At 35.0% G+C, this 22,264-nt stretch overlaps 3 protein-coding genes across 6 annotated transcripts; 1 reads left to right on the top strand and 2 right to left on the bottom strand.

Annotated features, from left to right (window-relative positions):
- Window positions 1-171: 171 nt before the first annotated feature.
- On the bottom strand, window positions 172-3,720 carry LOC101257296 (PWWP domain-containing protein 5). Its single transcript, XM_004246646.5, has 2 exons — window positions 3,593-3,720; window positions 172-2,756 (listed from the first exon to the last, which is right to left on the bottom strand). The coding sequence occupies exon 2, from the start codon at window positions 2,744-2,746 to the stop codon at window positions 434-436; it is 2,313 nt and encodes a 770-aa protein (XP_004246694.2). The 5' UTR covers window positions 2,747-2,756; window positions 3,593-3,720; the 3' UTR covers window positions 172-433.
- A 5,501-nt stretch (window positions 3,721-9,221) lies between these two features.
- LOC101257594 (probable DNA helicase MCM8) lies at window positions 9,222-19,067 on the top strand. 4 transcript variants are annotated; one of them, XM_069289229.1, is made up of 17 exons: window positions 9,228-9,500; window positions 11,348-11,488; window positions 11,561-11,678; window positions 11,770-11,992; window positions 12,158-12,321; window positions 13,763-14,023; window positions 14,902-14,997; window positions 15,186-15,338; window positions 15,792-15,862; window positions 15,946-16,064; window positions 16,825-16,954; window positions 17,483-17,534; window positions 17,607-17,763; window positions 17,848-18,022; window positions 18,132-18,302; window positions 18,394-18,507; window positions 18,712-19,067. In XM_069289229.1, the coding sequence occupies exons 1-17, from the start codon at window positions 9,315-9,317 to the stop codon at window positions 18,754-18,756; spliced, it is 2,376 nt and encodes a 791-aa protein (XP_069145330.1). In that variant the 5' UTR covers window positions 9,228-9,314; the 3' UTR covers window positions 18,757-19,067. The 4 variants fall into 4 exon arrangements, 3 of the variants coding, with proteins under 3 accessions (XP_069145330.1, XP_010326021.2, XP_069145331.1); XR_743083.4 differs by having other exon boundaries at window positions 9,222-9,500; window positions 17,607-18,022; window positions 18,380-18,507; window positions 18,712-18,849; XM_010327719.4 differs by having other exon boundaries at window positions 17,607-18,022.
- LOC104649090 (pentatricopeptide repeat-containing protein At3g09650, chloroplastic) lies at window positions 18,921-22,037 on the bottom strand. Its single transcript, XM_010327718.4, has one exon. The coding sequence runs from the start codon at window positions 21,413-21,415 to the stop codon at window positions 19,196-19,198; it is 2,220 nt and encodes a 739-aa protein (XP_010326020.2). The 5' UTR covers window positions 21,416-22,037; the 3' UTR covers window positions 18,921-19,195.
- Window positions 22,038-22,264: the final 227 nt, after the last annotated feature.

The raw sequence follows: 22,264 nt of genomic DNA, 5'->3' as shown, positions 1-22,264 counted from the left end.
AGTGAACGAGTCCCCGCAACTTATATTTTCAGTAGCAAAGACCAAGTAATTCAATAGTATCACACCCTTTACTAAAGAAGCAAGTTACAGTCAACAGAGGACAATCAATTTAAGTGCATCTTACCTTCATTAATATGAAGAAATTTGAACTGTCAAAACCAATTCATCAAGTATACCGAAATGACTAGATGCCAAAATATATTATATTTCCGGGTTAAACAAATATATAGACACAAAATTCTTAGTTGAACACAAATAAAAGGGATATTTCCCAGTCTATTTTTCTCTATCTAAAACATTTCTAAGTAGACAAAACAGTCAGTAGTTAATTTCAGCTATGTGCAACAAAAATCATATTAACATAGCTAACAAGTTAACTAATTAATCCGACAGGGAAATCCAACAAATTACGTAATGAAGAATTCATCTTACTTCACTTTCGAACGCCATTCACTGCTAATGATGCTGCATACTTCCTTTTACGTTTAGAGGTACAAGATGCTTTGCATGGTGATGGTGAATACTGTAGGCGGTAACTGATGAGTGATGGACCAAAAATACTGAATTTCCCTGACTTGCTAAAAGCAGTTTCAGCATCGGCACGCCTTTTGAAAACAACTTTTACTTGTTTTCTCTTGTGAATAAGCTTGGTCTCAGATTCACAAAGTGGACCATACTGACTAAATATTATGTTTAGATCTACTACGGGAGGAACTGATTCTAAATCAGAAAACTTAAGAATCAGCATGGTTGGGGAGTATTCGGAACTTCCATCCACAAGATCAGATAAATTTTCTCTTTCTGAATTCTCAACCGACGGGCCTACTTGTTGTTTATGGTCCAAGATCGTACTCAAGCCAGGAGAAATCTCCCATTTAGCATTAGGAAAATCCTCCTCATTTTGGACCTCTGGTTCAAATAACACTTGATCTTCGGGGTTGCATTGAATAATCCTATCAGTCCAATATGAGTCCTCAATACCTTCTATCAACAAAGTTTCAGTAGCTAAGTTGGATGGATTTTGTCCTATGTGCTTTTCTGTCAGCTTTGAGTGGTCTGCTGACACGGTAGTTTCAGAGCAAGTTAAATTCCTATAATCACAGAACAAACTAGCTTGTGACAGCAAAATACTACTCGCATTCATAGGATCCCTGGCTGCCGAATAGAGCTTTGAGAGCATTTCTGTTGAAGAAGGGAGCTTTTTTGGAATCAACTGTGCTCCTTCAGATTTCACAAGACCAAGTACTGAATCTCCAAAACCAATATTTCTCGAGTTCTCATTATGCTCACTAGTTCTTCGTGAGTTTCTGTCAATAGACTTGAGATTTCGCCTTGCAGCTTTATGAGATGGTAAAGAGATCTTGTTACGACTGCTTTGTGATAATTCTTTTTTCCTTCTTTTTGCCTTTGAATTGCTAGGCATATATTCAGATGTTAAATGTCTCTTCTCAGACGACACAGACTTCCTCTCTCGCCCAGCTATCCCTCTAGATTTCTTCTGATCATTTGATATACGTGAACTGCTCCCATACACCAACATGGACATTGATTTTACCTTTTTACCAGGATGATCAGCTATCCCCGAGCAACGAGGACGCTTTGTTGAGGAAGTACCTTGGACATTAGAATTTTCCTCCGACGCCACATCACTAGCATCTTTCTTTCCAGGCAGTGGTTCAACATCATTATCATTCTCAAACAAATCGCAAAGTTCTTCTATTACTGGGTGCTCATTATAACCATTCCAGCGATTGAAGGCCACCAACTGAGCTTTTGCCAACACAAACGACAACCTGTCAAGCCGGGAATGTGGAGCTGCTGCTACTGACTTGAGTGTTCTAACAAGTTCGGCAGGGTTAAATGGGGTTTGATCTGAAAAGTTGTCACTTCCAATTCTCATGTTTGATTCCGCCTGGATACCAGCCACTGCAACAATCTGACATTCCATTTTTGCTCGGGTTTCCTCCAGCAAACATGGGCAGGCGAGCCCTAACTCAACCCGTCTAGAGACTTCATCTAGAGCACAGTTCACTGCATGAGAAAAGTTTTCTGAGTTGCACTGTTTCTCCATTCGAGAGAAGTACATCTGAAATGGCTTAATGCTAGATGCTTCATTCCATGCAAATGTCTGGTCACCAAAATAAGCTATAAGATAGCAATTCTTTTTGAAATATTTCATTGCGCTGTTTGATGCAGCAGAAGGGTCCAATATCTGCCCAGGCCACCAAGGATGACTCCTCACCTTACCCCATACTAAATCGGACACGTTAAACTTCCCTTCATCTTCCATTCTGTGCTTAACCTCTCGTCTTTCTGGAATGACAGCATCAAGCCCAACATGTATACCATCATTAAAGTTGACTGTTCTACCATCACGAACAGATCCATTTGTCCCACCTGATACCTCTTGCATGTTGTCGGCTCCTTCTACTACATTCCCCCTTCGTGTAAGTTGTGAAAATCTCGTCAAATCAACCACAAGCTCACCGTCAAGCCGACCATACCCTGCAAACCCCATTCCACCTTCGAGATCACATGGACCCAAGTCAATCTCCACACCTAAACCTTCCATTTCCACTCTTAAACCCTTAACAACATCATTACCTTCTCCAAAAACCCTAACCCCATCATCAATAACCGATTCACAAACTAAATTCAGATTATTTCGATTTTTCATTAGGGTTTCATTTCCTGATTGATCATCAACACTAACAACTTTGAGATTTTGATCCGAATTCACTGACATTGCAGAAATCCTAACAAATATAAAACACACACATCATCAGAAAACGTTGTAACCATATGAATCAACAACTATTTCAACATAGAACACATAATTCACACATTTTGATCCGAATTCACCGGCATTGCAGAAATCCTAACACATATAAACCACATACATCATCAAAAAAACGCTGTAAACACATGAATCAGCAGCTACTGCGACATTAAACACATAATTTCATACATTTCGATCCGATTTCACCGACATTGCAGAAATCCTAACAAATATTAACCACATACATCATCAAAAAAACGCTGTAAGCGCATGAATCAACAACTATTTCAACATAGAACACATAATCGCACACATACATAAAAAAAAACGCTGTAATCACACGAATCAACAGTTATTTCAATATAGAACACATAAATTATATACATATATCAGGGGAAAAAATTAAAAAAAAACAAACGGTAAGGACATGAATCGGCAGCGATTTCAACATAAAACACACAATTATACACATAAATCATCAAAAAAAATCTTTAAAAAAGGTCGTAACCACATAAATCAGCTGCTATTTCAATGTAGATCACATAATTACACCAAAAAAAATCAAAAAAAATTAATAAATCTAAGCACATGAATCGGCAGCAATTTCAACATAAAACACATTATTATACACATAAATCATCAAAAAAAATCTGAAAAAAACGCCGTAAGCACATGAATCAGCAGCTATTTCAATGTAGATCACATAATTACACAAAAAAAAATCAAAAAAAAATGTAGTTACATGAATCGAGAACCATTTCAAATCAAATTGAATACATGCAGGGAAGATCGATAATATGAAAAATATTTTACCTCTGAGTAATGATTTCTCCTCGAGAGAGATTTGCAGAAAAAAAATATGAGTGTGAAGGTATAAAGGACTGTTTGTTAAAGAGTTTGAAGAATCGCTGAAACGACACGTGTCGTTACGGCGTAGTTTTTGTAGAGACATGCAAAAAGGCATGGACTTTTTGTTTCGTATATACGTGTATAGATATATATATATATATACTAGTTCCGAATTTGAATTCACATATTATAGGCTCTATTTTCAAAGACGTGCTTTCAATAGAATTCTTTTTTTCATTCTGAAATGGACCAAATCCGATATCACTATCAAAATGAAGACGTTTCAGCCATCTCATCACAACTCAAATTAGTCGCTAAAAGTTTTTGTCACGAGCAACAAAATCCATACAATTAAATTTGTAAATAACATACAAGTTGAGAATAAAGAAATTGACTACTTACCCAGCTCTGGAAGGACATGAGTGGAGAATTGTCACCGGATTTGATCCAAAAAACACAGGGCGGAGTTACCTTATTGGTGAGTCTTGGCCGGGTTAGTGTTTAAGGAAGAATATTTCATGATGATTTTGAGATTATCGTAAGATTTATTGCAACTGTTCTCTCTTTATTTGGGCTTGAGACCAATGATGTGAAGCGATGCAAACGCCTACATTTCACCCCATCGTGTTTCGCTAATACAACATATAAATTCTTTTGACCTTTTTTTTTGGGGGGGCTAAGATTACACCCATAGATGTAAGATGTACACAAACATTATTTCTACCTTAATGAGGTAGAGAAGTTATTTCTAAAAGACTCTCGATTAAAAAGGGAACCATCCAACGTAGGATTATAAGAACAAAATAGCAAGATATAAAACCATCTTTGTAACTATATATATCAAAGTATATAAGCTAAGTAATAAACAACAATTAATAACATATCAAGTGTAATCTCATAAGTATGGTTTGAGCAGGATATAATGTATATCATCCTTGTCCCCACCTTTTTAATGTCGTAGAAAGTGTTTCCGATGGACCCTCAACACAAAAAAAAATATTCGACGCAGAATTATAAAAAATAATAATAACCAAAATAACAATATGTAAAACAATCTCTATATCTATATTGATTAATAAATTTGGCATAGTAAATTATTAAATGTATGTATATTTATTATGTGAATAAATTAAAATAGTGGTGAAATATATGCAATAACATAAAGTTATTGTATAATAATGGATAATGTAGGCTAATTTGTACATTCAATTAATGCAATTAAGAGAAAAAACAGGGAAATGGAGCAAATGTCCTTAAGACCTTAATTAAAGCATATTCACAAAAGCGATTTATGTATAAAACTTTGAAATTTTCAAAGATGCACGGTTCAACATAAATATAATATCGGATATACATATACAATTCACCTCTCTCCCACTCTTTGTCCTCTCTCACTCGCCTCTTCAAATCTCGCTTGCCTTGTATACAGATGCATATGTATATTATACAATTATATAATCGATATACATTATAATAGGGGTGGGCATTCGGTTTTTCGGTTCGGTTCGGTTTTTTTTCGGTTTTTTCGGTTTTCGGTTTTTATAAATTGCGTATCGAGTTAATTCGGTTCGGTTTTTATTAATTCGGTTCGGTTTTTTAATGGGCCTATTTAATTCGTCCGGCGGCTGGCTGACTGCTGACTGCTGCACGTCCGGCGGCTGGCTGACTGCTGACTGCTGCACGTCCGGCGGCTGGCTGCTGCTGAGTGTTGTCACGGCTGGCGGCTGGCTGCTGCTGTCTGTGGCTGGCTGCTGCTGTGCTGCTGGCGGGCGGCGGCTGGTTGCTGCTGTGCTGCTGGCTGCTGCTTCCCTTGTTGTGGCTGGCGGTGCTTCAGGGAAGACAAGAGTGGTTGGAGACTTGGAGTAGAAGAGGAAGAGAGAAATGAAGAGGAAGAAGTCAAGAAGATGAGGAGTGAATTGAAAAAATCTGGTAGAAAGAGAAAGAGTCAAAAGTAGGGTATTAGGGTTTTTACTTTTTTTTTTTAAAAAATATTTAATATTAATAATTATCGAAAAATATAAAAAATTAATATGTATCGAAAACCGAACCGAAATATCGAAAAATATAAAAAATTAAACCGAATACCGAACCGAAAACCGAAATACCGAAACCGAAATTCTAAAAAAATTCGGTTCGGTTCGGTGTTTCGGTTTTTCGGTGTTTATGCCCACCCCTACATTATAATTCACCTCTTCACCACTATCTGCCCTCTCTCGCTCGCCACTTTCCTCCCTCTCCCAATCTCGCTCACCAATCTCCTGCCTCACCTAATCCCGCTCACCTATACCTCGCCCAATGTCGTTCGACTCTTTCCTCCCTATCCCAATCTCGCTTGAGACATATACAAATACATACGTATAATATACAATTATATAACCGATATACATATACAATTCATCTTTCTCCTACTCTTTGCCTCTCTCTCTCTCCTTCTTATAACATGTAGCTACAAATTGTAATTATTAAAGTATATCCATGGAAAGTAATTAGGTTATTTTTCGAATGGCTATATGTGAAAGTTCCTCAATATATATAACATACTAGTATAAGTTACAATAATTGATTATCAAAAAACTTAAATTGTATGAAAATTTATGACAGAAAAATAATAAGAACAACTAATAACATATTAAGCTAAGTAATAAGAACAATTAATAACATATTAAGTGTAATCTCAGAAGTACCCTTTGATCAGGGTAGTATACCATCCTTGTCCCAATATTTTTAAGGTAGAAAGTCATTTCGATGGATCCTCAACACAAAAAAAGGTAATCGACACAAAATTATAAAAAAATAACAAAATATAAAACAATCTCTATATCTATATTCATTATTAAATTTGGCATAGTAAAGTTATTAATTGTATGTGTATTTATGTGAGAATAAATTACTGAAGTGGTCAAATATATGCAATTAAGTAAAGTCTTGTTTAAACATGGAAAAAATTGGTACCATATTGTAAATTAAATTAATGCATTTTCTGGCGAGAATTTCTTTTTTCTTATAATATCATACAATATTATATATTGGGAAACTTATATTATTTTACTATATAATATATAAAAATTTTTGACATATAATGTATTTTTGGCTTCATACCAAATACCAAACACACCCTTTAATATTTATATTATTTTACTATATAATATATAATTTTTTTTGACATATAATATATATTTGGCTTCATAGCAATTACCAAACACACCCTTTAATTTACGTGTAGAAGAACTCTCATAATCACTAAAAAATAGCCTAATTACTCTTCATAGTTATAATTTGATAATTATTGTTCGTAGCTACATGTTATAGAAAGAAGAGAAGCGAGCGAGACTGGAGAGAGAGGAGAGACGCGAGCGAGAGAGGACAATTAGTAGGAGAGAGGTGAATTGAATATATATGTTGGTTAGATAATTGTATATTATTTATATGTATTTGTATATACGACAAGCGATATTGGGAGAGGGAGGAGAGAGATGAGCGAGAACGGGAGAAGAAAGAGTGAGGCAAGCGATATTGGGAGAGAGGCGAGCGAGAGAAGATATAGACTGGAAGAGAGTGAATTGTATATGTAAATTGGTTAAATAATTGTATATTATACATATGAACTTGTATATATGACAAGCGCGATTGGGAGAGAGCGGAGAGTGGCGAGCGAGATTGATAGAGGGAGGAGAGGCGAGCGAGAGGGGGAAAAGAGCTGGAGAGAGGTGAATTGTATATGTATATCAATTAGATAATGATATATTATACATATATATTTGTATATTATTACGAATTATACATATACAAACGTGGCTAGTTATACAAACTCAAAGTCAACCCACATAATTAATGTATAATATTAATCGCAAGTGATAATTATAGAAAACCATAGTTATGATGAGTATAAGTTTGTTTAACCGCATAATTTTCCCTTATGACACAAATCCCTTTTATAACCATACTAGTTAGGAAAATAATTATATATTTTAGTGATAATGTTTTTTATCTATAATTTATAGCAATAGTATGCTGAATGTGTTATATACTAAAGTGATTATGCATACAATATAAACGTATCATAAATTTTAAAATATATTATATTTATTTGGTATGAAATTAAAAGTGAGCTAACAAACAAACTATAAGTTATATTTTGAATTTGAAATATAACGTAAAATTAGTTTTGAATTTTTATCAATAAATATAAAAATTTTAAATAAAATCTGATACATTTCATTTTTTGAAAATCAAAAAAATTTAATTTGATTGAGAATTTACACATTACATCTTCAATATTATTAAATGTATGTATATTTATGTGAGAATAAATTAAATAAAGTGGTGAAATAAATGCAATAAAATAAAGTCTTGTATAATAATGGAAAATATTGCACTTTTTTAATTCAATTAATGCACTTAAGAGGAAAAACAAAGAAATGCAGCGAAACCTTAACTAAAGAGTAAATCGCGTTTCTCAACGCGATTTATGCACAAAACTTTAAATTTTTCAGAAATGTACGGTACAACATAAATTTCTTAAAAATATAATATTGGATAATTTTAAATGGCCAATTTTTTTAAAAATCTATAATATTCTTTTTATTTTAAAATATATATATTTTTTCATTTTTAACTAAAAAGTAGTAAAATTAAAAGGGTAAAATGTTCAAAAAGCTAAAATAACGTGGTGTGAAATATGTTATTTTACCATTCTGGTCAAATTTTTCGATCGAAAGGATTTTTCCATATAATATCATACAATATTATATCTTTGAAATGTCATATTATTTTACTAGATAATATATAATTTCTCGTTATATTTAATATTTTTTTTTATTTTAGTCAAATAAAATTATGAGGAGAGTAAGATTAATAAAAATTTAGACTTTAAAAGTATAAAAATAACATAACACTACAAACAAGTAAGAACATAAGGAAGAATAAATAGAAGATTGTTAATCCCTTTGTATATTAAAGCTTAATAATGTTGTTGTTTTACAAGTAAATATAAGATATATATTTTTTTTACGAGATAATTTACTTACGTATTTGATATAATATGAAAATAATGTCAAGCTACAACTAGCTTTAGTGCTAGGCTTAAAAATGATTAGCGTTAGACCAAGAATCGTTGTTAGTGCATTTCATTTAGAAAATAAATTATATTCACAAAAAGAATCATGTGATAACGATACTATAATCATTAGAGTAGATCTTATAATATCGAAACAATACTAATTCAAGACATATTGTGAATAGTTATTCGAGAATATTTTAGGGCTATGATCAAAAACACTATTTTAGGTACAATTCAGATCGAGCTAACACTTTCACGTATTAAATTTCGATTAATTCAATTGTTAAGCTTGTCGTTCCTCTTCGTAACAAGCGATTCTAGGAAATAGTCTTTGTCCTAAAGTTCGGATTTCATTCCTTAATACACCCTCTATTTTTATTTATTTTAAAAGAAAGAATTCAAATATATATTTTTTTATTTGTTGGCATTTTCGTGGTACACTTTTACTTATTTATTATATTAAAAAGAAATATATATTTTATTAATAAAAATAATAGTAAATATATATACTCCATAATTTATTACTTTTTTTTTAATCATTTTTCGTTTCTATATTCTTCTCCCGCCAAAACTATCGTGAACCTTTTTCCCCCCTCGGAGAGCTTTGTACGGTCCAATCGCCACCCCATGACCGGAGAAATGGCGGTGAACGGGAAGATTCAACAGAAATTGACGACGCCGATCGGTCTCGGTAAAGCACTGTCGGTTTATTTCCCCGGTGTCGATTTCCATGTCGGTGACCCTCAATTCCGATTAGCCTCTGAGCTTGTTCGCTTCTTCTCTGCTCCTTCCGGTGAACAATTCGTTTCTCAGGTGAGATCTCTAAGACACGTTATGATTACTTACTTTGGAGAGTCGAGTGATTTATGGTTGAAAACAGATCTAAAATATCTTAAGTTAGTTGTGTGAGTTTCCTATATAAAATATCACCACGTTCAGTGTAGGAAAGAGCAACATTTGATAGTTAAGATGTGTTTTGATGAATAGTTTGTTATAATTGGCATAGTGAACTCAAACACCAGGAATGAAACTCAAAAAAGATCTGGATACTTTAGGTGTGTTTTTGAGTTGTTTTGTTTCAAACAATTGTGAAATGGCTGGCTGAATTTACTAGGAAATAAGATGATTTGACTGTTGTACTCCATACACCGAGTATTTGCTTTTTGTGTAGTGTTTTGAGTTGTTTTGTTTCAAACAATTGTGAAATGGCTGGCTGAATTTACTAGGAAATAAGATGATTTGACTGTTGTACTCCATACACCGAGTATTTGCTTTTTGTGTAGTGTTTTTGAGTTGTTATCTTTCAAACAATTGTGAACTGTTTTCTGCATTAGATGTCATATGGTGAATGTGGACGATTGGAGTCTATATCTGTTACTGTGAATAAAAGCGAAGTTCATACTAGTAGCAAAGGAAATTGTTGATTTACTGATTCTTTCCATGTAATATTCCTTCTTCCAAGCTTTTTTTAGTTGCCGGATAACCACTAATAGTAACTGAAAATGAAGGTCAAAGATTGATGTTGAATTATTAAATATGCTAATGGCCATAATTTCCAAATAATTTTCATTTTATTTGGAGTTGGAGTTGAAAATGGAATTGTGCTTGTTTACACGTTTTGTAAGGAATATTGGAATAATGTTAATACCTGAACTTAAATGCAACTTCAAAAGTGAAAATTGAGTCGGAAACAGGTTATAAGTTGTTTGCCAAATTTAAAATGCACCAAACGACAGTTTTCAAATAAAGTGAATGATTTTTATGGAGAGGCGGGTCCTAAGTCAAGGTGAATAGAGATGGATCCACTTTTTTTAAAGGCATAATACATATATTGGACCCTAAACTTGGCTTCAAATTTTAACTTTGACCCCCAACTTTCATAATGTACAAACAGACAATTTAACTATCCAACTTTTAAATAAATAAACACATGAGTCCTACATGGAAAAATACAAGTAGGACACCACGTAGGACAAAAAATGACATGCAGGATGACATGTAGGACATGTGTCTCTATTTGTTAACTTTATATAAGTTGAAGTGTCTATTTGTGCACATTCAAAGTTGAAGGACATAAATGTGATTTGAAGCCAAGTTGAAGGACACATTTATGCATTATGCCTTTTTTAAATTTATTGGTTCCTACAACAATCTCAAATCAAGTACTATAATAACTGGATTCACAGTCATAGTACATGTAGATATTAGTTGATTTCTTAATGCTTATACAAGGTCTAGGCAAAAACTATTGGTTCTTGTGAACCCTTCCATTGTACTCTAAAACTACCTTTGTAGGTGAAGGAGATGATGCCACATATTGCTTGTCATGTACTTTTAAAGTCCAAAAAGTTTGTGAACTGAAGGACTCTTTTGCTGTTTCAGAAAGTTGGTGTACTTCTAATCTCTTATTTCTTCTTGTGGAGGGTTTTCTTACACTGTTTGATGTTTCTTGTCTGGAGTATTCGAATTGAGAACGTTATCCACTGGAGTCTATATCTGACAATTATGGCATAGTACAGTACTAATAGTAAATGAAAATGGCTGATTTGCTGATATTATTGTAATATTTTAGCGTACAAGCATGTTTCAATTGCTGGTAAATTATGATTTTTAGAATTGTAAGTTACAGATTAAAGAATGACACTGAATTATTAATTCAGGTGAAGGAGGTTGATGGCATGTTCTTATTGCCACTGGACTTTCAGCAATTCCGAAAACTTTGTGAGCTCCAAGAATTTTATACAATTTTAGAGAGTAAATCTAAAGATGCTCTGTTGTGTATGAGTGCTGCATTACACAAGGTAGTACAGAATTTTTCCACATATTTATGTTATTTTATCTTAATTGTATCGTTTTGTCCCTGCTGCTTGCAGGTTTACTTTATGAAATTGGGGGATGACAGTTTTGATGATTTTGTGAAGATAAATATACGTCTCCACAACTATCCTCAATCAATGATTGCATTGAAGAACCTAAAAGCTGCTTATATAGGTAAAAATGATATTCCACTTTACATTTGCTCTTTATCGATCAATTAGCTTAATGCTGCTTAGATTCTTAGTATGTTTTTTTCACATGATAGATAGGCTTGTCTCTGTACGTGGTACAGTGGTAAAAGTTAGCACAGTTAAGCCTCTGGTGATGCAAATGTGTTTTGTATGTACTAAGTGTGGAACCAGTATTACTCGTGACTTTCCAGATGGAAAATTTTCACCTCCACCAGTATGTGAATTGCATGGTTGTAAATGTAGGACTTTTGATCCCATAAGGTCTACAGCTCGAATTATAGACTTTCAGAAAATAAGGTAAATTCCTCTTCCTTTGATGTCTGTAGACTGTACTTCAACATCTTTTTATATCATACTTTTTGGGTAACATATGTTACTAAATATTATTATTCTATTCTTCTTCTCAACTCTCTGTTTTTTACTGTTCATTTCTTATCTTGTAAGTTATCTATGTTCTCCTAGAATTCAGGAGCTGCTGAAATCTGAACATCATGAAGAGGGACGGGTACCTCGAACTGTTGAATGTGAACTAACTGAAGATCTTGTGGATGCATGCATCCCTGGGGATATTGTGACTGTCACTGGTATTATTAGGGTGATTAACAATTACATGGATATTGGAGGAGGTAAATGATTATATAGAGAATGCGACATAGATGTGTTTGGATAGCATGAATATCTTTCCTCCACCTATAAAAAACAATTTAAGTTACTTATCCTGTTACTTGTGAGCTTATTAATATTTTGGACAAATAATCTGAATTGTTTTTCTCTAACAACAGTTTCATACTTACGAATGTAGATCTCAGCATCTTACGAGCAAAATTTTTGACCCTCCTAATTTTTTCCTTCCATTCCATCTCTTGCTCGAGATGAGGATACATATATATGCTATATATGTCGTGCGCGTGTGTGTATATGTAGAGAGAAGCGAGTACGTCCCTGATATAGATCGTGAGAAATGAAAGCAGACTTCGTTTAAGAGCCATAAATGTAAGTTGTTTCTGTCTTAGCGCAGCAAAAAATGCGTTACGCCGGATTTTCTCCATTAAATTAGATGATATATGTGAACACCAAATATAGCCTTCTTTTATCGGACTGTAACATATGGTTCCCTGTTCAAATTAAATATATAAGGGAGAAATTTAAGAGAAAGTTGATAAAGTGTGCTGACCGTTGTTTTTCATGCATGGGTCCTTAATTTCATTTAAAAATATAAAATTTTGAGTCACGTTCTTCAGACGAAAGCTCCTGACTGATATGAAATAAGCATCATATTCATTTAAAGGCCTTAAAGCTGATGTAGAATTGTAATATCATCAACAACAGTGAATCTTGTAGCTTATTCTTACTATTGCTTGAAGTCTTTAAACATAGCAGTCTTGAGTCAAGTCTAAAGGAAGTATCTACTTATTTGTTCTTGTCTTTTATTTTGGATCTATGTTATTAAGTGCCAATGCTTTTTGCACAGACGGTGAGCAACAAAAGATAATGCATTGTCTGAAATTTCTTATAATGCATTAAGTATGAATGCTTCTTCTCTGTGTTTGCTTCAGCCTTCAAGTCTTGGATGGATGACATCTAAACGTTTAAGCTAATGTTGATCCAGTGACCATACAGAGTCTCCAGCTATCCTTCTTGTTAGATGAGCTATTATTTAGGAAAAGAAGGTTTAATGTCATAATATACTTGTCCATTAAGAACGCATATTAAGTAGATCAACTTATGAGTCCTCCATGATCTGGTTACATATAACACAATGGAACTTTCTTTCATTCAAACTGATATATTGATGGAGTGCCTTGTAATAAATGATATTTAAATTAGTTATGTTTTGATCCCTACTTTGAGTCAGAAATCACAGCTGTATAGCCTTTGCCTGAATTGATTTCTGGGAGAGAAAAGTCATTATACCAATCTTTCTGTTGCACTCGGGAAAAATATAGGCCAGTGACATTGATAATGTTGCAGATTGGAAAAAATTTATGCATTTGATTTGCTGCCATATACTTCAATTTTGGTTATATATGTCAGATGTTAACTGTATGCGAACCTTGGTAAATGCAGGAAAGTCGAAAGGCAAGAATCAAGGACTTTATTATTTGTACCTAGAAGTAGTTTCTATTACAAACTCGAAGTCTCAGTCAATGCCTGAGGGTTCAAAAGATAACCCTAATGCTCGAGCTGCAGACCTACTTGATTTATACTCATTCTCTCCAAAGGATTTGGAGTTTATTGTTAAGTTTTCTGAAGAACACGGTTCTGATGTCTTTCGACAAATACTTCAATCTGTTTGCCCCTCGATCTACGGTCATGAGCTTGTTAAAGGTATAAATAATCATTGGGATGAGTTTTATCATTATTTTTCAGTAAGCTATCATTCCTTAAATTTTTGATGTGTACCCTGCTGCATGGTGATGAACAAGAGCTAACGTGCTTGCTTTAGGACATATATCAAATGGAGAGTCTTAGAAGATGATTTGAGGTCTTTGTATCCAATCCTTTTGTTATATGTTTGGCTTTTCATAGAGTAAGCCTCCGGGTTAAGGCTGTTTGAATGTGGACACAGTATTAATGCCTTCCAGTTTGAATACCATTTCATTTGGTGATATATGCCTCTACTGTAAAATAGATATCAACTAGATTCACAGTGTACCTGTATCTTCTTGATGCCTTTTAACACAATCACTTCATTAAAAGAAGGGTTGTACCATGTCATTTGGGGTCTTTTTGGTATGTCCTAAACCAGTAGATAAAATGGCCCTGCTTGGCCCACTGTCATCATACTACGATCAACTCAAATTGTCAATATAATGGAGTGATTCATATCTGAGGGTCTTTCCCTTCTTCAGAATTACTCTCTAATTAGGCATGCAAAGATACCTGATTTTTGTACCTTTTACTTTCTTTGTTTACTTCTTGTCATCTTTTTTTTTCCTTTCCCACTTCTTAAGTGTTTTCCTTGGTTGTTTATGTATCTTGAAACTCTTGCCACATTTTTTCATATGTTAATTATTGGTATGTGATTCATGGAAAAAAGACACACATACAATTGAAGCACTATCACATTTCTTCCTTTGTCATGTTTACATTGTGTTTGGCAGAATTTGTCTTGTTTGCATGAGCTGTTTGAAGTGGTCATGCTACAGGTACATAGATAACTTGATCCTCTTTCCTCTTTTTCTTTGTTCCTCTTCTTTGTGTAGCGGGAATTACATTAGCTTTATTTGGTGGTGTACGGAAGCATTCCATGGATCAGAATAAGGTTCCTGTGAGAGGAGATATCCACATAATAATTGTCGGTATGTGGCTATCTACCTTGTCTTCTTTTGGTCCTGCTGGAAATAAATTCGGGAAAGCGGTTTAGCTTATAAGTTAGCATTTTTCTGAAGCTAAAATATCTATTAAGAAGTCAAGTGTATCTGTTTATCTGAATACATCACATAATTGTACAAGCTAACTTGATTAGAGCTGGTTTCTATGTTATTAGGTGATCCTGGATTGGGTAAAAGTCAACTACTTCAAGCGGCAGCTTCCATTTCTCCCCGTGGCATATATATTTGTGGTAATGCAACAACTAATGCTGGCCTTACTGTTGCTGTTGTCAAGGATCCTTTGACCGGTGACTATGCGTTTGAAGCAGGTAATGTTCTCCTTTTTTTTAGTGCGGGAATACTATGATTTTGGAAATCCACCAATCAATGTATCTTTTTGCAGAAGGTTATATTCAATGCAATGTATTTTAAAGAGAAACATAGGGTAACTAAAATGAATGTTTGTGGTATCACTGTTTTATGAGAATCCTTATTTATTTATATCCTGAGGAAGGGTGTGTCTAGTAAAAAGAAGTTGAACTTAGTATAGTTCCTTGTAATCAAGCAGGTGCTGTTATATTGGTTACTACTTTGTATGGTTGATAGTGTCCTTTCTCACCTTCTGGGTTGAGGAAAATCAGGAATTACCTGTAAATTTGTCTAGCTATGCTATTTAGAAATTTGTTTTAAGAGAAATTACTGCTTCAGTTATTGGTTATAGTGATCATCTTGGTCCCTAAATGCTAAATTATACTGTTTTTGTTGCTTTTTGGCATGGTTAGGTGCTATGGTTCTTGCAGATAGTGGATTATGTTGCATTGACGAGTTTGACAAAATGTCTGCTGAACATCAGGTCTTTTTAGTTAAACGGATTTATACTGTCAACTGGTACTTCACACTTAGGATCAGGACATAATTAATTTTTCCATACTTTAGGCCCTATTGGAGGCTATGGAACAACAGTGCGTCTCTGTTGCAAAGGCAGGACTTGTTGCAAGTTTGTCAGCGCGAACATCTGTTTTAGCAGCAGCAAACCCTGTTGGTGGCCACTACAAGTATTATGAAAAACTTGCATATTTTTTATTTGAATGTTATGGATGATTGGTTGAGTGATAATTGATGCCTTTAGATCCACTTTTTTGGTTATGTAAGCAAAGAAAGCAGCCAAGCACTAGACAATGCTGAACATTACAGGAGAGGGTGTATCCCCTCATGCAACAAGTCATGCTATCCTCCTTGTATACATTTCTTAGGTTACACTAGAGAGCTAAACACGAACACTTGTGTTTTAACATTTGTAATTGCTCAGTAACATCTCTGGCAGTGTTATCAAAAGCAAAAGGCACAGAAAAGCTTTAAGGTCCGCTGGGGCTTTAAGCGCAAAAACTATACAAATATATGTTTAGTTCAAAACTAATAATTATAGGCACGAATGACAAATAGATGAACAAAGAAATTGATTTTTTTTACAATAAAGTATCAATTGTTTAGTGTTGCCTCTTCAGAAGAGGACATGCCTTAGAACCTTTATGACGACCCTAAAGTACTCATTAAGCAAGGTAAGTGCTCAACACGTTTTTAGTCTCACTTCAGGGCTTAAGGAGCTGTAGGATAGACTGGTGGTTAGATGTGAAACTCACAGAAGAAAGAGAAGAAAGAAGATAGAAACTTAAAAGAGGAGAAAGAAGAAAGGAGAAGAATCTATCTCATATAATTATGTAAACTTAGATCATGGGAATACTTGCATTACATATTGGTCTTTTAAAAGCTATATATATTACTCTGTGGTGGTAATGTGTGAAAAAATTCTTGCAGCCGTGCAAAAACTGTGAATGAGAACTTGAAGATGAATGGTGCTTTGCTTTCACGTTTTGATTTGGTGTTCATATTACTTGATAAACCTGATGAGGTGCTGGACAAGCGACTCTCTGAGCATATTATGTCAGTAAGTGTCCTCACTCCTTTCTGCAAATGTTCGTTTAAGTTGGAAAATTGATCAACTTGGTAAGAAATATCCAACTGTCAACATCGCTCCTCAAATCCTTGTTTGCTATATGGAGACAATTCTTGTTGCAGTGAATAATTCTTTTTTGACCCCATCAGATTTAAGTAATCAATTTCTTTAACATTTTCTGCTTGACCAGTATGAAAACACTATCAAAATTCACTCGTTCAATGGAAATAGCTAGTTGATGCTATCCTTGAGTTATTTTTGGTAAGACTAGGTGAATCATTGAAAAAAAAAAGAACAAGATTCGGTGATCATTGACGAACAAAAACAATCCTGTCACTTCCCCTGCTACTTTTAGCATCATTTTCTTTAGCTTCTTCAAGGAAAAGGTCCTTTTTCTTTCATGCATATTAACATGCAATACAACTTGGATTGAAATTTATCAGTTGATGCCATTATATGATTATCATTTAGAGTTTATTCATGTGAAAAATTGCATGATTTAAAGCTTTTCCTTGTCAGCTTCATGCAAAGAGTGTAGAGCAGCCACCAGTCGCAAAACGGTTATGTACAGGTTTGCCTTTTGCCAACCATTATCTCAGCGGGAAATATTTTTATACAAATTGCTCTTAATTTTTCTTTGCAGCCTCGCTGGATGTTGGAGAAATTGACATGAATACAAAGCAGGGTTCTTTAGTTGCAAGGCTGAGACTTGACCCTAAGAAAGACGGTGGTTTTGTTCCATTGCCTGCCCCTCTTCTGCGTAAATACATTGCTTATGCAAGAACTTATATATTTCCTAGGTTGTCAAATGCGCTTCCTTTTATGTTTGAAAGTTTTAGCTACTCTTTGAAACGTTCATTTATCTTCTTGTCATTTGGTGCAAGGATGACAAAACCAGCAGCAGAAATCTTGCAGAAGTTTTACTTGAAGTTGAGGGATCATAATACGTCCGGTGATGGTACACCAATAACAGCAAGGCAATTAGAGAGCTTGGTAAGGTTAGCAGGAGCTCGAGCTAGAGTAGATCTAAGAGAAGAGATAACTGAGCAAGATGCTCTGGTAAATTGTTTCACTAACAATCTTCCCAAAATCATCAAGACCTGCTATAATCTTTATCATCGAATTTCTCTAGTACAATACCCTCTAATCATGTATTCTCTATTCTCAGGATGTTGTGGAAATAATGAAAGAATCATTATACGATAAGTATGTTGACGAATATGGATTTGTGGATTTTGGACGAAGTGGGGGAATGAGTCAGCAGAAAGAAGCAAAACGGTTTTTGAGTGCCTTGCATAAGCAATCAGAATTGCAGCAAAAGGATTGCTTTTCAATTTCTGTAAGCCATCTTTCTCATCATTGTATATCTTATGGCAAAAGTACAAATGCATGAACGAGAAAAATCCCTATTAACAGTATCTATTTTTCAGGAAATATATAGTCTGGCTGATCGGATTGCATTAATGGTTCCAGATATCGATACATTCGTGGATAATCTTAATAGTGTTGGTTATTTACTAAAGAAGGGTCCCAAAACATATCAGGTACTGTGATATCTGGCCTTCATATTTATAGATAACCAAATTGCACTGAGAATGAAGTTTATACAGCCACACTTAATATGCCTTTATATCGTCATCCTCCATCTAATCACTGGAACTCAATTCTCTCGACATTACTAATGTGAAAATACAACTCTTTTTCTGTCAAATTTTGGGTTTTCCTAATCTTGAATCATTTTCATGCAGGTTCTATCTTCATCTTATTCACAAACATCAAGGTCAAGAGGATAGTCGAGCAACACTAAGGCCACAACTAAATCATGTATCATTCTGTTTATTTTCGAGAAGAAGTGCCGTTTTGGCTTCTAATATGTTCCTTTCATGTAAATAGTTTTAACTACGTGACATTTTAGGCTATCCTGAAGAAATCAATACATGTATATTGAGAGCAAATATTGAGTATAAGCCCAGGTGGTTCTTTTACCATGCTCTAAAGAAAGAGCTAGAAAGTACCAAGTACAGCATTATGTAACTCATTAATTGATGTATACACCTTATGAACTTTGGTAAAACACACTAAATATAATTGCTATTGACCATCATGGATAGAAGAGACACTTACAGAATCCAGTAGAAAGCTGTATCAGATTATATTTCAACTGTGTATAACACAGCAAACTTTCAAATCTACATATATATTCAAGTATAATATCTGTGTTTTCATCTTCAATTACTCAGATTTGTATTCATCGTCAATTACTGAATCAAGGCGCCATTCACTTCCATAATAGGAGTTGGGCAATCCCAACCAGAACTTGAATGCTTCAGCTGCTCGTTTTCGTTCCTTTCTCCTGTCCTGTCTAGCTCTTGACGCGTGTTTACTAGTAAACATCCTTGAATGCATCTCGACGTAGATCCTAGTAAACTTGGTCTTATTTGGTGGTATCCCGTGTTGCTCCATGCAAGCAACGATCTCCAACGCTTTCCTAAAGAAAGCTGCTCGGACACATATGTCTGCTAATGTATCCAACAGTCCTTCATCAGGTTCCAATGGCGGGAGGAGGCCTGAAGACGGAGTAGACTCCTCTCCGTTTCCCATTCCACACCTCTGTTTTATCTCATTCCAAAGCAAGAGTGCTTCTCCCGGCTTCCTAGCCAAAGCTATTCCATTTGCAAGACTGCCATAAGTGGCTACGTTTGGGTAGAATCCGTTTTCTTTCATCCTCTCGATCACACTCTTTGCTTCCTCAACCTTTCCTAGCTTAGAGTATGCATCTACCAGCATATTCCAAGCAACCAAATCAACCTTCACTCGAGGGTCTTTAAGCATCTCGTCAAACACCTTGTTAGCTAGCTTAGCCTGACCAGACGAGGCAAAAGCTTTCATCAAAGTGGTGTAACTTACTTTGGTTGGAGCAATACCTCTCGCTCTCATATCGTTGAAGTAGGAAAGAGCTCCTGCACTGTCATCTACCAATATACATCCATCAATGATTGTGTTATAAGAAACCACATCAGGCTCTATTCCAGTATCAATCATCTCTTTAATCAGCTCTTCTGCCCTGTCAATATGCAGCTGTTGACAATATCCTTTGATCAAAACATTGTAAGTTACTCTATTAGCAGGGACACCAATCCTGACCATCTCGGCCAGCACCTCTCGTGCCCTATCCATTAAACCTTGCTTCACAAACGCAGAAATAACTGTCGTGTAAGTGACATGGTCTGGATGGCTCTCACTATCTCCTAGATGTCTCATTGCCTCTAACATCCTCACCATATCTGTAACACGACCAGCATTCATATAACCTTTCATTAAAGTCGTATACATCCTAGAATTCGGTTCAAACACTCTAGACAACTCCGATGGCTCATTATCTCTCCAATTAACAGAATTCGGAAGCAACTTCTCAAACACATCACCATCATTCAAACACACCTCTTCCACATTACCCTCTCTAAGCATCTTACACAAATCCCTCCTCCCTTCCCTCATAGCCTGAACAACTTTTTCCGCAGTAACCAAATCACCAAAACCAACATAAGCAGCAACAAGAGACTGAAATGTTGACATACACAACGGAATTCCCTTCTCGAGTATCCTTTCCAATACAAAAACAAGCAAATCCTTCCTATCACCTCTTGCACAAAGCTTAATCATCACATTATAAGTCAAAACGTCAGGCTCACAATCAAACTCACTCATTTCATTAAACAACTCCAAGAACCTATTCTTATCACCAAGATTAGCACAAGCATTCAACACAGCATTATACGCGGCTGTATCAGGCCGCGAATGCTTAACCAAATCAAGATTAGACAACCTACGAATCCTTTTAGTAACAGCACAAAAAAGACCCAAACTTTCAATTGGACCATCATCACCAGAGGACGCAAGACGACTAACAACAGAACTCCAAGCTTTAACATGAGGTAAATAACCAGATTTCAACATTGACTTAATAATAGAAGCAGCATAAAGAACATGTCCACCTTTAGCTGCAGCACTAGCAAGAAGTCCAAGTGAATTCGCGTCGAGGCGGTGAAGCTGCCGTTCATGGCGGAGGCGTTGGATGATTGACTGAGCACGACGGAGGCTGATAGTGGAGTTTTGGTAAGATAATTGAGAAACTAAACGACTAAGACAAGTGGGGTTTGGGAGTTGTTGATCAAGATTCTTGGTGTAGTGCAACCAAGCTTCATCAGTCTTTCTCTGCTGCAAAAGGGTCAAAAGGGTATTGTCAGGGGAAGCTGAAAATGGGTTCTTGGAAGTGATTAAGGAAGTGGGGTTGGAGGAATTGGAAGTGGGGTGAGGTTGAAATGAGCTATTGGTAGCTTTACAAGTGAGGGTTGAAGAAGAAGAGGAGTTAAAGATGAGATTTTGGGTGAAGGGGAATGGTGAAGTTGAGGAAGGGGGTGAAGGGGGGGTGGGGGGTAGTAGAGTTGTCATGAATTCTTGAACATTTGGGGAAGAAGAGAAAGGGGAGGGAGAAGTAGTTTCAAATTGAGGAAATGGTGATAAGGTGTGTTCAGGGGTTTTGGGTGGAGTAGGGATGAACTACGTAATGGGGTTTAGTTGGTGGTTCTTGTACTTTCACTTTTCTTTGGGTTGGGTGGGGTGGGGGTGGACACAACGCAATCGAGTATGATAACATGTTAATTATTGTCTTATAAAATTATCATCTTACACACATTTTGATGTCAAATTAGTATGAAATGTTCACGAGATATAGTAAAGATGAATTGAAGGATTTAATTGTTGTTGAAATTTAGTTGGTGCCTCTTGTATTTATTTATACTCTTCTTTTTTATTTCATCTTTTGGGTTGGGGCGAGGATAGACACAATACGTTTGAGTATGAATATCTAGACACTTCTTCTTGTTTCTTGTACGATAGTTGAACACTTCAATTTATAAAATAATCATTCAGATACATTCAAAAATTATTGTGTCAAGTTAATACTCATCAGATATCTACGAGACATAGTGAAGATGGGTTAAGTGTTTGATTGTCACTTGAGACATTATGTTGAGGTGTTTAAATATACATGTTCACACTTATAAAGTATTTATTTGTCGATTTAAATCTAATTTGATTGTTGTTTATATATTATGTTTTTTTTCTTTTATGAAAAGAAATATCTAGAAGAATGGGATGTTTTCATATCTTTTTGTTCTTTTTAGAGTGTGGATGGAAGGTGCCATCTACATTTAAGACATTTTTTGGATTATTAAGATGGCCTAATTTTTTTTTTTGCTAAAATTTTAGGGGTGTTTATAATTTTCTTCTTTTTTCTTT

The sequence above is a fragment of the Solanum lycopersicum genome, chromosome 9 (genome assembly GCF_036512215.1).
Source record: "Solanum lycopersicum chromosome 9, SLM_r2.1".
Lineage (NCBI taxonomy): Eukaryota > Viridiplantae > Streptophyta > Magnoliopsida > Solanales > Solanaceae > Solanum > Solanum lycopersicum.
Note: the sequence above shows the minus strand (reverse complement) of the source record. Positions and strands in the feature narration are given on the sequence as shown.

Coding starts and splice junctions, on each gene's coding strand:
- LOC101257296 (XM_004246646.5), bottom strand. CDS start 2,746: ATGTCAGTGAATTCGGATCAAAATCTCAAAGTTGTTAGTGTTGATGAT.
- LOC101257594 (XM_010327719.4), top strand. CDS start 9,315: ATGACCGGAGAAATGGCGGTGAACGGGAAGATTCAACAGAAATTGACG. Junction 9,501..11,347: donor GTGAACAATTCGTTTCTCAG/GTGAGATCTCTA, acceptor TTATTAATTCAG/GTGAAGGAGGTTGATGGCAT. Junction 14,024..14,901: donor CGGTCATGAGCTTGTTAAAG/GTATAAATAATC, acceptor TTCTTTGTGTAG/CGGGAATTACATTAGCTTTA.
- LOC104649090 (XM_010327718.4), bottom strand. CDS start 21,415: ATGACAACTCTACTACCCCCCACCCCCCCTTCACCCCCTTCCTCAACT.